Raw genomic sequence first — 15,442 nt, 5'->3', positions numbered from 1 at the left:
TTTCCTCTTACTTAGAGTGAATCAAGCACCAATCCCAGGGCTTCGGAACAGTTTCTGATTGATAGGACAAACTGAAAGTTCCAGGCTAATTTCCTCACAATAACAGTTCTTAATGCTTGTTAGTAACCGTTCACCTAATTTGGACTCCACAAAGCTAATCAGTGAAGTAAGATAACTAAAGAAATTTTGTTTCTGAAACTAGATAAACATAAAAATACCAATCGAATAATAAACAGATGTGTGTTTTTCACCTAATCTGGAGCATTTATTTTTCACACACTAAATCTGTGTGTATGAATATGAAGGAATGTGATTGACTTTGATTCATATCAAATTCTGAAATTCAGTCTCAGTGTATTTGAAAGAAATCTAGGCTCTCAATACATAGACTGCTTCCATTTCAGAAATATAATAATAAAAATGGCTTACACACAGAAGACTTATTTCTTAGAAATATGTTTATCCAAAATAAAACAGGGGGAAAAGAGAGATCTGTTGTAGCACATGAACTGTTGAGTTCAAAACGATTCTTTAACAGCCTTAGGGTATGGCTACACTCAAAACTTCAAAGCGCTGCCACGGGAGTGCTGCCGCGGCAGCGCTTTGAAGTGTGAGTGTAGTCGCAGTGCCAGCGCTGGGAGAGAGCTATCCCAGTGCTGCATGTACTCCACATCCTCATGGGGTTTAGCTTGCAGCGCTGGGAGCCGTGCTCCCAGTGCTGCGGCACTGTTTACACTGACACTTTACAGCGCTGTATCTTGCAGCGCTCGGGGGGGGTGTATTTTTTTCACACCCCTGAGCAAGAAAGTTGCAGCGCTGTAAAGCGCCAGTGTAGCCATGGCCTTAGGATGGTCTTTTTACTTCTGCTTTGAAACAAATTAACTAGTAACATCCTTTTAAGTGTTCTTCCCTGCCTCCTGCACCCCAAAGTGTATTCCCCTGAAGAAAGACAGCCTGTTGATAAAGACTGTGCACAACAGTTATATTGCTCTTCACAGATGTTTCAAAGGAAGAGAATTAGGCTATTTTATCTGTTATGTTCCCTCAAACAAATAAAGAAATGCTAGCATGATACAGAGCTTATCATGGTTAATAACATTATCATGTACCCAGTTATACTCCCTATCCTTCCCTTCTCTTCTACTCCAACTTAAAAGCTCACCTAAATATGAAGCTATAGCCACTGGACTGTGACTTCTTATATATTAATTTTAACAAGGTTTTATTTTGACATAGGCATGACCAAAGCACTTCTGAATAATTGTGTGAAGATCCTACTGGGAAACAGAAGATTTGTGTAATACTCTTAGACAAAATCAAAATTAAGCCATTTTTTAAACTCAGTCTCTTTCCATTATTACTAACATATGTTGTGGAAAATTGACCACACGGTTGATTTTAGATCAGACAGCCTGAGGCTCCTTTATTTCATACAAGCATATATGCAGGGAGAGATAGCATGACCCCATGCAAGAGACAGGCTGCTCTGCTTTCTACAAATCTTACCAAGCTTATAAAGGTTAAAACCACAAAACGTAGCAGGCCAGTTACACATGTTATTTGCCTTATTTGGGATCCTATATTAATCCAAGCAAGCGAACTCTTCAGTTTTCCCATTTAAGGTTTTTCCTGTTATTGTCAAGACTGCGGTTTGACTGCTCTAACACCCTTTTCATTGCAGTCAGGTTATGCAAGGGCAGCTGTCACAAGCTGGCATGTTTGGGACCCTCTGTCCTATTACCTTGTTCCCTTTTCCATGTTCAGTTCCTCTTAGTTGGGGCCCTCATCACATCTTTCTGCCCTAGCATGCCCTTTGTACAGAAAAACGAGCTTAGCTGTTGCTTCATAACTTTTGCTCATTAGGCCTCAGGCCTGATTGGGGCGGGAGCGTGTTTTCCCTGACACATATAATCATGAAGAATCTTGCTTCTTTTTTTCAGTGGCACAATTTCTCTTGCTAACTGGATTCAGAGCCAGGTTCTTTTTAAAGCATAAAATCATAGGCCTTTGAAAGCTTGGCAGGACTCGATCAAAATGAGCACAAATTGATCATGTGCTTTCTCCTACCTTACCACATCCACAACTTTCCTTACCGAAGAGAAGCAATGTTCATAATTTCATGCCTGACTGGTAGTGCATAGAACATTGTGTTTCGATGAGGTCAGCTGACTAACACCATGTCTAATAACCTTCTTTGGTATTACTCCCTCCCTATTCTTTTCTTAATCTGTTCCTTTCTGTTTGTTTTACACTTGCAGTTTAGAGACAGTCTTCCAGCTGTATCATGTTTGCCCTTCCAAATAAGCAAAAAGAACAGGAGTACTTGTGGCACCTTAGAGACTAACAAATTTATTTCAGCATGAGCTTTCGTGGGCTACAGCTCACTTCTTCGGATGCATAGAATGGAACACACAGACAGGAGATATTTATACATACAGAGAACATGAAAAGGTGGCAGTATGCATACCGACAGGAAGAGTCTAATCAATATTGGTTGGTATGCATACTTCCACCTTTTCATGTTCTCTGTATGTATAAATGTCTCCTGTCTGTGTGTTCCATTCTATGCATCCGAAGAAGTGAGCTATAGCCTACGAAAGCTCATGCTGAAATAAATTTGTTAGTCTCTAAGGTGCCACAAGTACTCCTGTTCTTTATGCGGATACAGACTAACACGGCTGCTACTCTGAAACCTTCCAAATAAGTGCTTTCAATTGAAGAGAGCATGATTTGCAATGTCTCTATCTATGTGTAAGATGAATGGACTTTGGGCGGAGGACAAGAAAAAGGGTGTACATTATCGTTTAATATCCTCTCACATGGTGGGTCTCTGAGCAATGACACCTTTAAATAATAGGACGTTAATTACAGAAGAAATGTGTAAAATTACTGTACCAAACATCCTCTGCATCTTCATCGCACTCTGCCCCAAACTGGCAAATGTCACAAGTGGACGTCTCTTTTTGATTGGTTTCTCCTGAGCCTTCATTGACTGTTTGATACAAAGCAAAAGAATGTCCATGAGTAAACACAAAACAACAGCGAAGTGATTCTCATCTATAGGAAAGCTAAATGTATATGTTAACCTTTGATAATTTAACACAGTGGTCAAGATGGTGGTGCTTGGGTGACACCCATATTTCACACAAGAGACTACCACAAACATTTTTCTCCTTAGCTGGGATAAACACCACAAACCAGAGACATATGCACTTGCTAAGAGAAGAGGAGAGGAACTGGGGACATCAATGTATGTTCTTTCCCATTTTGACAATAATTTTTTCTCAAAATCATAATAAGGAAGGAGACAGCAACACTGAGCCGGCAAACTCACATTAAGCTCCACTGCTTTATTCCTGGAAAAATATTTGGAGTCAATTGATAATATAGCATAGTGATTTACTTGTGTCCTTTGCAGTCTGTGCAAGTGAAGATCTTGTGAGGAACCCAGGGAGTATGCTTCCCCAAGAAATGTTTGGAAAATATCTGTCTCATGGTGCTATCTGGTCTATTCCAAAGGCAAAAGATTTGTCTTTTCAGAAGTATTGTTATGAGCCCTGAGAACTAGTCATTTCTGGCAGGGATGATTTAGCACTGTTCATACTGGGGGAAGAATGCCACCAGGGACAGAGAAATCAATCCACCCCTTCTTTCATTTTGCTGGTAGAATTTTCTCATGGGCCCCCTCCGGCACCGAATTGGACACAGGGATATACGGTAAAATTTCCAAAAGTGAGTACATAAGTGACATAAGAGTCTAAGTGCTATTGAAATTCAATTTGAAAATGTTACATTGGGCTTTGAATTCAGCCCTTAATGTCCCATAAATTACATGAAGGAACTAAGGGAAGAGTATGAATGGGTAAGTTGAGAGGGGTACAAGTGGACTGTTAGTGATAGTTTTAGGGAGAATTCTTGTGAAATGATCCAATAGAATGCTATATTTTTTTTTAATAAAACAGTATAGGTATTGAGAGCTGTGGATAGGTGCTTTGTAGGAGACACAGTACATAAAGATATAACTTATAGTAACAGAATAATTAGCTCACACCAGACTTAAAGTAACAACTTTGATTGTCATTATCTGCATAGAAATTCTTTGCTACCTACTTTTAATGTCTTCCTTCTACTATTTGTTCATTCAAATTTAGAACAGTGGTGCAGATTTACTACAGGATAGAGATTTAGGCTCCAATCCAGAGAAGCACAGAACCCCCTGGATAACTTTAAGCATGTAAGTAGACCCACTGAAGTTGACAGGACTAATCACTAGAGCTGGTCAGGAATTTTCCAGCAAAACTTCCAACTCCCATCGACCTGCAGCCATCAAAAATACTGATTTGTCAAAACCAAAACTTTTCAGGAGAAAGTTGCTTTCAACAAATGTCTTGACTCAAAGCATTTCTGAAAAGAAAAGTTTCTAAATTGTCAAAAGATCCTGTTTGTAAACGAAAGGTATCAGTTTTCTGTTTCAAAATGACTTTTTGTTAAAAAAATTCAGTTAATTATAGTACAATTTTTTTAAAAAAAGCTTAATTGAAACAAAATGTTTAGAAATGACTGAAATGAAATACAGTAATGTGATTGATTGGTACCAGTTCTCTCTCGCCCCACTCCCCCCGTCAGACATTTGGTTTATGAAATTTTTCACAATTTTGACTTTTTTATCCCTGTTCAGGATGAGAAAATTTTTCCAGAAACTCAAATGTTTTCATGGGACAGGGAAATCATTTTGTGCCCAGCTCTACTCATCACATTCTGAAAGTTGCTGGAATGGTACTGTAGTACTAGAATTACACGCATTTTAAGTTTGTATGGGCAGGCACCAAATTGGTTTGCTTTTCCCCCTAAAGTGGTGCAGCACAAAACGATAAAGGATCCCAAATTACTGCAAAGCTGTTTTCACGAGGTAGGTGTTCTAACCCCCCAAAAGAGGAAGGGTAGTTAGGGTGCTAGACCTAGGTGCTAGCCTGGATTTTGGAGACTTTCCGCTCTGCCACAAACTCCCTTTGTGACCTCGCCATTCAAGCCTAAATTTTCAAAGGGGCTAATGATTTTTGGGTGCCCAACCTGAGACACCTTAAAAATTTGATTTTTAGAAGGGGCTTGGAAGAAAAATCAAGCTCTTTAAAGGGCTGGTCTTCACTCAGGAAGATCTAGTGAAGACCTGCTAAAGCGATGGCAAGGCACTCTCCAGTCGACCCCAGTACTCCAACTCTCTGACAAGAGTAAAGCAAGTAGACCGGAGAGCATCTCCCATTGACACAGTGCAGTGAAGACACTTGAGTAAGTTGACCTAAGTTACGTCGACTCCAGCTATGTTATTTATGTAGCTGGAGTAGCGTAATTTAGGTCAACTTACCCCTGGAGTGAAGACAAGCCCAAAGTGTCTCAAGTTGAGAATCCAAAAATAGAGGCACCAAAAATTACTTGCAAATTTAGACCTATTACTTGTCTTTGCTTCAGTGCCGCATCTTCTAAAATGGGAAAATAGCATTTTTTTTTTACCTTGCCATGGTGTTGTGACAATAAATACATTAAAGGTTGTGAAGCCCTCAGATACTACAATGATAGTAACCACAGAAGTACCTGAGAGAGAGAGTCTCATGTTTTTCCTGTAGGCTTAACAAAGTCAAAGCAAACATTCATATTTTTTAGAACGGAGCTACTCTAAAGGAATTTCCCACCAGTTCACTGCCTGAATCTAAATTATATTAAAAAGGAAATCTTCACCTAAAGAGACTTTTGGGTTATAAAAGAAGGACGTTAACATTACATCAATTGGGGTTTTTTTTCCAGCTTGTAGAATTGTCATCAGTTTATTTATTTTTATACACACAAAACTTCAGTTTTAAGCAATCAAGGGAAGCTGAAAACAACAACAAAAGAAAGCCAACCAAACATGCTCTGGATTTCTGCTCCAATGAGTTGTCACTGTTGGAAGAAGGGTCCAGTATAGTGTTTTGATGTTTTCTTTAAAAGCTGTCGGAAATTTAGCCAATCTAACCAAGTTTGATTTTTAATAATAATCTATTTCTTGGAAAGGTCAGTTTTTGGCAGCCATTCTTGGCAGTGGTCTTGTGGCTAAGGCACTCAACTCCCAGCTCTCGCTCAGACCAGTTACAATTTCCCTGCCCAACAGATTCACCAGCTGTAAAATGGGGATAACTATACTTTGAAGTATAGTTTGTAAAGCATTTTGGGATTTCCAGGTGAAAGACACTATATAAGAGCCAAGTATCATCTATCTCATAACTGAGCATTTGTAAACATGTTGCCATTTGTCCCAGTTTTGGAGGGAGAGAATCTATATTTTGAGCAAAACATCTTTCGTTTTTCTATTCTTTGCTCCAAAAATCACATTCATTGTATTTCATTGTAGTTAAAAAGGTGTGTCCTTATTTTACCTCCACATTTGGCCAGGGATTTTTCACACTGTCTTGAGCAATTTAATAGCTATGTAAGTCATTTTTTAAACAATTCATGTAATTGAAAGGTTTAATATTTTGAATAAAAGGAGATGTTTTAGAGGGGAACATCTTCATATAAATATAGCACAGCTCTTAATTTCTGCTAGAAATGAACAGGTAGCTCTTTTATCAAAGAAGCCATGTATTTGGCATTCCAGAGACAATTTACTAATGGCACCATTGAAACTCTAAGCGCCCAACCTTACACATTCCTGATTAAATAGCAATGACTTAGCCTTTCCTCATTCTTTTGCTTTCAATGTCTACAGAGATGGCTGATCTTAATTAGAGCTATGCAAATAATGGACTTTGCAGCTGGCTGGTAATTTAAAGAAACATCATTTTGAGCTGTACCGAAAACAATTTTTTAAAAAAAAATTTCTATGACCCGAAGCAAAACTTTTCATTTAAACGTTATGCATTTTTGATATTTAAAATTTTTGTAAGGAAATTGCAAAATGAAAATGTTGGAATATTCTGTGTTGAAAATGTCAAAATTAAACATTTTGATTTAGGTTGGAGTTTTTTTTGCGGAGGAAGGCAGTGGAAGTTTTGACATGAACAATTTCGTGAAAATTAGTTAAATTTGCAAAATGTTTTGGTGTCAGTGAATCTGCATTTTTCCAGTTTTGGCTGAAAATTTTTGCCTTGATCTATGGTTCACATTTAAGATGAGTTTTCTCTCACTCTTTCTTTCCTGCTGTGCAGATGAGTGGCCTTGATAAAAGCAGACATCTCAGAAAGAGTTATTTTCTCTGTATTTCCTTCTGATATTTAGCTTCGGGACTGGTAGATGTTCATTTTCTAAGGTGACTGCTTTTTTCTTTGCACACTTGCTAGTTGCACTTGTCTTTGTAGCTCAACTAAAAAAAATCGTTATAGAGGAAAATGAATTAGACATAAAAAAAAAAAAAGTTTACCGCTGCACAGGAAAAAAGCTATCTTGTCTCTTAAAAGTGAATTTGCTCCTGCTAAAAATAAAAGGGCTCTTTGCTCTGCCATAACACATACAGTTCTTATCTTATTAGCAATTTTACAGGTTTAATACAGTTGAACAATTCCAGAGGACCACGGGATAGCGATGTGGTAGGGCACATGTCTCAGGGGAGCTTTAACAGCCAAAGCCAGTCTCTTATTATTAATGCAATGCAGAACTGCTAAGGAGCAAGTTCCTTTTTGTGTTAGCATGATTAGCAACTTCCAGAATGCAAGTTACTGTCACACAGGAAACACACTAACATGACTAACACTATCTGAAAGTCACTTCAGAGACAACCTCAATTTCCTCAGCAACAGGGATTCTTAGCTAGAGATGCACCAAACATAATTTAGACAGTCAGTGGACTGTGATAACCACAACAGCCCCTATTTTAAGCATTTGGCCCTCTTCTGGCAGCCTCACAGCACTCAGATCAGATAGCTGTGTTATCAACAGGATCTGGATTGCCTGAACCTCACACAAGGGAGAAACCAAATTTGGAAAGATTTCATATTGTTTTTGTTGCCAAGGAAACCACTTTGTAAGCATCTACATCTTCAGCATATTTGTCTGACTTTGTGCCTGTCTGGCTTCCAGAATAATGGAAAAATCCCAACCATCAGTGGAAACGTCAACCTTCTTTCCAAATCTCAATTTTATGTAAAAACTTTCAATTCTTTCAGTCTGTGAATACTTCTTTCAGGCACCTGCGCATATAGGAAACCACACTCTGACTTTAAATATCCAACCTGCCACCGCATTATATCTCATCAGGGGTTTAACGCTGTCACAGGTCTGATATTAACTAAAAAGATACTAAATAGCGATGCTTGAACTGATAGATAAATATTGTTAAGTGTTCTTCCAACAGGTAATCAAATATGCTTTTATCTATACCTGTTGGAAGCTTGCTTCCATCCACCCCTTCACAGCAGCATCCATAGTGGAATTGTTAACCCTGGAGTGGGCAGCAGAAAATTTTGTCTTGAGACGCCAGGGGCTACATATTGGTTAAATGACAAAGGGAGCAAACGTTCTCCTCTGATGGATGGTGCACAGGACGGTCAGTGTCAGAGGAGAAGAAGCAAGGTGGGAGACATGAAAGAGAACGCAATTACGTGGTAGGGATCGCCCACCAATCACATAGCTCTGCAGCTATTAAGATACATTCCATTCATATAAATCTGAAAGCAGTAAGATTATCTTCAAAGAAAGCAGCAAAGAGTCCTGTGGCACCTTATAGACTAACAGAGATATTGGAGCATGAGCTTTCGTGGGTGAATACCCACTTCGTCGGATGCATGTGACCTTCAAAGAGTGGTTCCGGTTTGCAGAGGCTTATTCAGGGTAATGAAAATTATTAGAATGCTGTCCCAAGAATTTTTTAAAAATATGTTGTATAAATACAACAAACACACATTATGAAATACTATCACAGTATAAAAGCTACATGGAATATTGGTACTTTGCACTATTATGGTTATATTCTGACTTGTGTTATGAAACCTGATTAAGATTACTGTCTCTAATAACCTTAATTTTAGCTTGTTAAGTCCCAGATAATGCAGTTAATTTAATACAAGCTAAACCAGGAGAAATTGCCTTGTCTGTCTTGGATTGGGAACCTCATTACCCTTTTGTGATTACTGGAATCACTTGGTGGTTAGGAAATACAATCATAATTTTTTTTTTTTTAACAATTTGCCCCTGTGCTATGGAATTCTGAATCATGGAAAGCTAATTCCTTTAAATGAAATTGGAACGATCATGTTAAGTATTGTCATACAGTAGGTAAAATTAGGGAGAAAGAGAGAAAAATACAAAAGTAAGGAAAAGACAGTGGCCATGATTGTCCTTCAGCCTATGCATTCACAAAAGACAGCCATCCCTGCCCCCCTTTTTGCTACTGCACAGGCTGCCTGGGACTTAGGACTGGATGCACACGGCTAAGTGGGTGCTCTTTGTCTGTTGTGGGTAGATGGACTGAGAGTGGGCGGAACCTTGGTTTCAGCCACTGGTTTGCTAGCCAGTAGAGCAGAGTCGGCACTGGGAAGATGGAGGTTGTAGTTGGTATAGAACCACAGCAAGCTACTGTCAGGGGTGGCTCTATGTATTTTGCTACCCCAAGCATGGCAGTCAGGCGGCTTTCGTCGGCTTGCCTGCAGGAGGTCCACCGGTCCTGTGTCTTTGGCGTACCCATCGCCGAATTGCCGCCAAAGCCGCGGGACCGGCGGACCTCCTGCAGGCACGTCACCAAAGGCAGCCTGACTGTCGCCCTCATAGCGACCGGCAAGCTGCCCCCCGTGGCTTGCTGTCCCAGGCACTCGCTTGGTGCGCTGGTGCCTGGAGCCACCCTTGGTTACTGTACCCCAAGGCCAGGGTAGGGGGAGGGTGAAGCGAGGGATGATGTTGGTATGCTTCCTGGATGTTACCATGGGCTGTGTTCTTGTGGCATACTCTTGCTTGAAAGATATTTTGGGACTGATTCTACCACCTTTATTCATGATGATAGCACCTTTGTCATGTAGTTTTCTGACTGAACTATTCCGCATGAACTATGGGTGGTGAACTCTGCTACTGTGAAGAAGCAAGCAGCAGAAAAAGATTTGGAGTATTGAAAATATACTTCCTTTAAATTTAGTTTTATTAGCAACTGCAGTAACTTAGGTTACAAGGATTCCCATACCACCTGCTGATAGGGGACTACGACAGTCTTTCAAGGCTGGAACAGGTCTCTGCCTTAGCTAAGCTCCAAAGATAAACTAAATCTCTTCCAGGACTGGAACAAATCTTGCAAGATGCCCAGGCTTTCAGCTAAGCCAGGCATCCAGGCTAAACACCGTCTCAGGCTGACTGGCTTTTTCAAAGCTGGACCAAGCTCCTTAACCCTGTTGCTACCGGACACCAGCCAATCAGCCACTAAGTCTCAGTAACAGCCTACTTAGCCACAACACTACTCCAGAGGGTTGGCAGAATGTGGTATGTCAGCAGTAGTATCCAGGTATTTTCTTCATGTAAAGAAAATGTCTAGCAATAAATCCAGTCAATATATAAGACTGAAAATGCAGCACCCATAATGATGTCTACTCTTCTGTCAGATTGACTCTTGTACAGAGCCTGAAAGGCATTCTTTAAAACGCCCCCAATTTTAGATGGCTTTGCTTTTCAGCTTTATGTTTGTGTGATAATATTGAGGGCAGATTTTTATGGAGGACTGAACTAAGCAGAATAACTTTGAACTACAACAAGTCTGAGGAACAAACTAACATCTTGGTAATGTGCATAAATTACCACATAATTAATACTTGCATACCAAACTTGAATGAGCTACCTCCACTGAATGTCACAGTTCCCTTCTGAAGAATGGGAAGAAGGTCCACCGTTTTATGTCAAATCCTCAAACCTAGACTTTGTCTTTCTTCTTGTCGAGTCTCTGTGCCAAATTCTACCTGCAACACTCAGATAGACTTGAATGAGAAAAGCTGTTTACAGTGCATATAAAGGCTTCCAAGCTGTTGTTTTCAAGTTTTATTTATGTTTCTTAACTCCTCTTATTTTCTTGTTAGAAACCCTTGTTGTGACTTAAAGAAGCATTTATTGGCAAGAGAATACTAGTAGCTAACATAACATAATCTATAAAGTGGGGGGAGGGATCACCATGCGGGAGAGTAACCATTATTCATTCTGGATACTGCAGCTCTGAAAATTGCTAAAGGTCTTCAGTGTGTGCTGCTGGCTTGCTATTAAAAGAGCAATATGGGCCAAATTATGCCTATTCGAAAGCAATGGAGCACTAGAAAAAGAGAGCAGGTGCATTTCCTGAGCAGCAGGGCCTGGAGCCATTATGCCTGCATGAGGAATAATAATCCAGGGATGTAGAGAGCAAGGTGGTGAGGAAAAGCTCTTTCTGCATGTTAAGGGCCTGATCCAAATCCCACTGAAGTACTGGGAGCCATCATCAATGCACTTTGGATCAAGACCTTAAAGAGGGCCAAAGTCTTGGCTCTGCCATCACCTCGCTCAGACATCATACCTATGTAGCTACTAGCATGGAAGGCAGCCTTTCCTTACATTGTCCATTCAGTGTAGACAAGTTTTGACTACCCTTTGCGCAGGTGTGTTGGAAGGGAAAGGGTTTCCTGTGCTCATCCCAACCTCTAGCACACCTGTAATTAGAGTGACCACAATATACAAGGGATGTTACACTCAAATGTATATGTGGAAGGCTAATCTGATTTTGAATATTAGTTGGTACTTAGATAGCATGACTCTTCTTCCAAGAGGTGTTCGAACATGAATGATCACCCTTCACAGAACACTGTGAGGCACATAAGTGAGCATTTTAATCCCCATTTTAAAAAGACTGGAATGGCCATTAAAAAAGCTAATGCAGTTTTAGGATGCATCAGGTGAGGTATTTACAGCAAAGATAAAGAGGTGTTAGTACCACTGTATACCAACCAAAAGAAGGTTGAGGGGGGATATGATTGCTCTTTATAAATAAATGAGAGGGATAAATATAAGGGAGGGAGAGGAATTATTTAAGCTTAGTACCAATGTGGACACAAGAACAAATGGATATAAACTGGATACTAGGAAGTTTAGACTTGAAATTAGATGAAGGTTTCTAACCATTAGAGGAGTGAAATTCTGGAACAGCCTTCCAAGGCCTTTTTAATATATATTTATCTATACTATGTGTTTTTTCTTTGCTAGCACAGTTAGTTTAACCACAGTTAGCAGGTTCGGGAGTCGCCCTCCCCGCAACCAGTGCCGAGGACCCATGCCCGGCTCACCGGTTCTTAGTCCGTGCTTGGCCGACCTCCAGCCGTTGCGACAGGAGATCCACACGACTCCTGTTTACGGTGCCTGGGGGATCGTATTTCACAGCTAAGTGCCCCATTTGCAAGCGTTTAGCCGAGAACAAAATTGAGCGGCATTTCTTTTCCCTCCACCTTCTGCACCGAGCGCTGGCTACTCGGGCGACAGAAGCGCCTCCTCGGCACTGGCCCCCACCGGCACGGCCGTTACCGGCACCAACGTCGACTCGGCAGGGGTTGAGAAAGCCACAACTCCTCCTGCCAGTGCCCGACAGCTCCCAGCATGCGCTGTGGTTGAGCTCCCTGCTCCTGCTGCTTCTGTGCCAACTGCACCGCAGCCAGAGAGCTAGTTTATGTCGGATGGCCAGGCACCAACACTGCAGAGGCACTGAGGACGCCGGCACCGTTGAATTCCGGTCCCACGGGGGCGTCGAATCCAGTGCCTGCCTGCTCCCGGATGGAACCGTGTTTGAGCTCCTGCTCCTGCTGCTTCCATGCCAACTGCACCGCAGCCAGAGAGCTCGCCTAAGTCGGATCGCCCGGCACCGACACCTGCCACGGCACCGACAACGTCGGCACGTCGATCCGGTCCCACAAGGGCATTGAATCAAGTGCCTGACCGCTCCCCGGCACGCGCCGTGTTGAGCTTCCTGCTCCTGCTGCTCCCGTGCTAACGGCACTGCACCCAGAGCTCATCTAAGACCGCATCACCCGGCACCGACACCTGCCGTGGCACTGACAACGTCGGCACTGTCGATCCCAGTCCCACAGGCCGTCGAATCCAGTGTCTGACTGCTCCCGGCGCACGCCCTGGTCCGAGCTTCCTGCTCCTTATTGCTCCCGTGCTAACTGCACCGCGGACAGAGGGGCCTGTCTCAGCCGGATCGCCGGCGGCACGACACCTGCTGACGGCACTGGCGATGTCAGCACAGTCGTCCAGGTCCCACAAGGGCCGTCGAATCGCGTGCCTGACAGCTCCCTGGTACACACTGTGGTCAAGCTTACTGTTCCTCCACGCCGGAGACATTTCCAACCGACGGGATCACGTTGCGTGACAGAGTGGATGCTACCTGAACCCCGGCACCGCCGGTCCGGGTAACTACAGTCTCTTGGCAAGCCGCCTTGATACGACATCCTCTGTCAGCGCAGCAGAGCGGCACCGTTCATGATCACAGTCCCGCAGATGGTCCAAGTTCCGTCGGCACTCCTGCTTCCGACGCCACTTGCAGTCCGACGCTGCTCTCCTCAGCACCGGTCGCACTCGCCGCACAGTTCGGTTCCCGTTCACCGACCCGATAATCCCGGCACCATTCCAGCTCCCAGCACCGCTACAGGCACTGTGACTCCTGTAGCCGCTCCCACCCTCGAGATCTCGTCGACCTCCAGCACCGCTCTGGTCGCAGGTCCGAATCTCGTTCCAGTACCAGTGCGCTTTGGCGGTACCAGTCCAAGGTGCCAAGTTGAGCAAGGTTGGTAGAGTCAGGACTCTCTGTCCATGCTCTTCAGCAACCTCCATGGCCTCAGACACGCATCAGTGTCTTCCCACGCGAACAGCTCTTATGCTCAGGACCGCGATTCTGGTGTGCCACCAACAACCTGAGAGCCCATCGGCTCTCCTATGGAGGGTAGCACTCATGCAGACCTCCAGTGCAGAAGGTCCCGGAGGTAGGGGACCCGGTAGTGGACATTTCTATCGCCGGTTGCCCCCGCTAGAGGGCCCCTACCCGTTTATTCGGACCATCCAGGTGAATGCCGATCCTCTTATGAGGGTACGACTACTGGTCTGTCGCTCTCCTCCCTGACATAGTCCTTTCAGTTGGTCAAGAAAAAGGGAACGGCATAGCCAACAGGCGCCAGCCCCGAAATCGAAGGGGCTAGGCGAATGACCCTACTCAGCCGCAAGTGTGTATTCTGCAAGGCTCTATAGCCCTGCGTGGCAAATCAATAAGCCCTCTTAGCCCCTATATCATAACACCTGGAAACGGGGGATATTTAATGGAGCTTCTCCTCAAGACTCTGGCCAAGAGTTCACTGCCTCTGGAGGAAGGGAAAAAGGCGGCTAGAGCTTCTCTTCAGGCCTTGTTACCATGAGGAGCATCTCATGGCTTCCGGTTTCAAACTCCGCCTTTCACAACTTACCATTTGTTGTAAGGCCTCTTTGCGGTGAAATCAACCCCAGGCTACAAAGCCTGGAGGCAACAAGGTCCTAATGAGCTCTCTCTCGGCATGCATACGCCGACGACCTAACGCAGGCCTTTCCGTCCCCAGCCACACCACCACACTCTGTGCCTAGCCACAGATCGGGCTTGCAGTCGGCGCGACTGAGGTGGTCGCAGACCACCGTCGGGACCCTAGAGGGCCAAGATCGAGGCCCCTCACAATCACATAGGGACCAAAGACGAACTTTCAAGGTGCGCCCGAGGGCTTCGTACCGGCTACAAGTGGCTACGACTTCTACTTCCTCTTGACGTGTCCCAGTTAACTTCAGTTCACGGTCCCCTGCACTGGTGGACGTTTGGGTGCACCTCCAATTTGGTTCCAACCCTGTCCCTCTTCAGGACTCCTCTCGGCGTAATTCCTCTTACAAGAGGCGCAGACCGCCGATGGCACGAAGGGGCCACTATTCCCTAATCCCCGACTCGTACGGAGGTCTCAGACTATCCTACACCTACAAGGACTCACCAGTTAACTGGTGAGTCCTTGTAGGTGTAGGATAGTCTGAGACCTCCGTACGAGTCGGGGATTAGGGAATAGTGGCCCCTTCGTGCCATCGGCGGTCTGCGCCTCTTGTAAGAGGAATTACGCCGAGAGGAGTCCTGAAGAGGGACAGGGTTGGAACCAAATTGGAGGTGCACCCAAACGTCCACCAGTGCAGGGGACCGTGAACTGAAGTTAACTGGGACACGTCAAGAGGAAGTAGAAGTCGTAGCCACTTGTAGCCGGTACGAAGCCCTCGGGCGCACCTTGAAAGTTCGTCTTTGGTCCCTATGTGATTGTGAGGGGCCTCGATCTTGGCCCTCTAGGGTCCCGACGGTGGTCTGCGACCACCTCAGTCGCGCCGACTGCAAGCCCGATCTGTGGCTAGGCACAGAGTGTGGTGGTGTGGCTGGGGACGGAAAGGCCTGCGTTAGGTCGTCGGCGTATGCATGCCGAGAGAGAGCTCATTAGGACCT

General features: G+C 43.9%; 1 protein-coding gene across 1 annotated transcript in view; it reads right to left on the bottom strand.

Moving 5' to 3' along the window:
- The window catches only part of TMEFF2 (transmembrane protein with EGF like and two follistatin like domains 2), a 177,346-nt gene that overhangs the window by 74,259 nt on the left and 87,645 nt on the right, over nucleotides 1-15,442 (bottom strand). Inside the window, exon 5 of the mRNA XM_032763326.2 lies at nucleotides 2,896-2,992. Coding sequence (XP_032619217.1) covers nucleotides 2,896-2,992 — 97 coding nt within the window. The remainder of the gene's footprint in view (nucleotides 1-2,895; nucleotides 2,993-15,442) is intronic.

The sequence above is a fragment of the Chelonoidis abingdonii genome, chromosome 10, assembly GCF_003597395.2.
Source record: "Chelonoidis abingdonii isolate Lonesome George chromosome 10, CheloAbing_2.0, whole genome shotgun sequence".
In the NCBI taxonomy this organism is placed as follows: Eukaryota; Metazoa; Chordata; order Testudines; family Testudinidae; genus Chelonoidis; species Chelonoidis abingdonii.
Note: the sequence above shows the minus strand (reverse complement) of the source record. Positions and strands in the feature narration are given on the sequence as shown.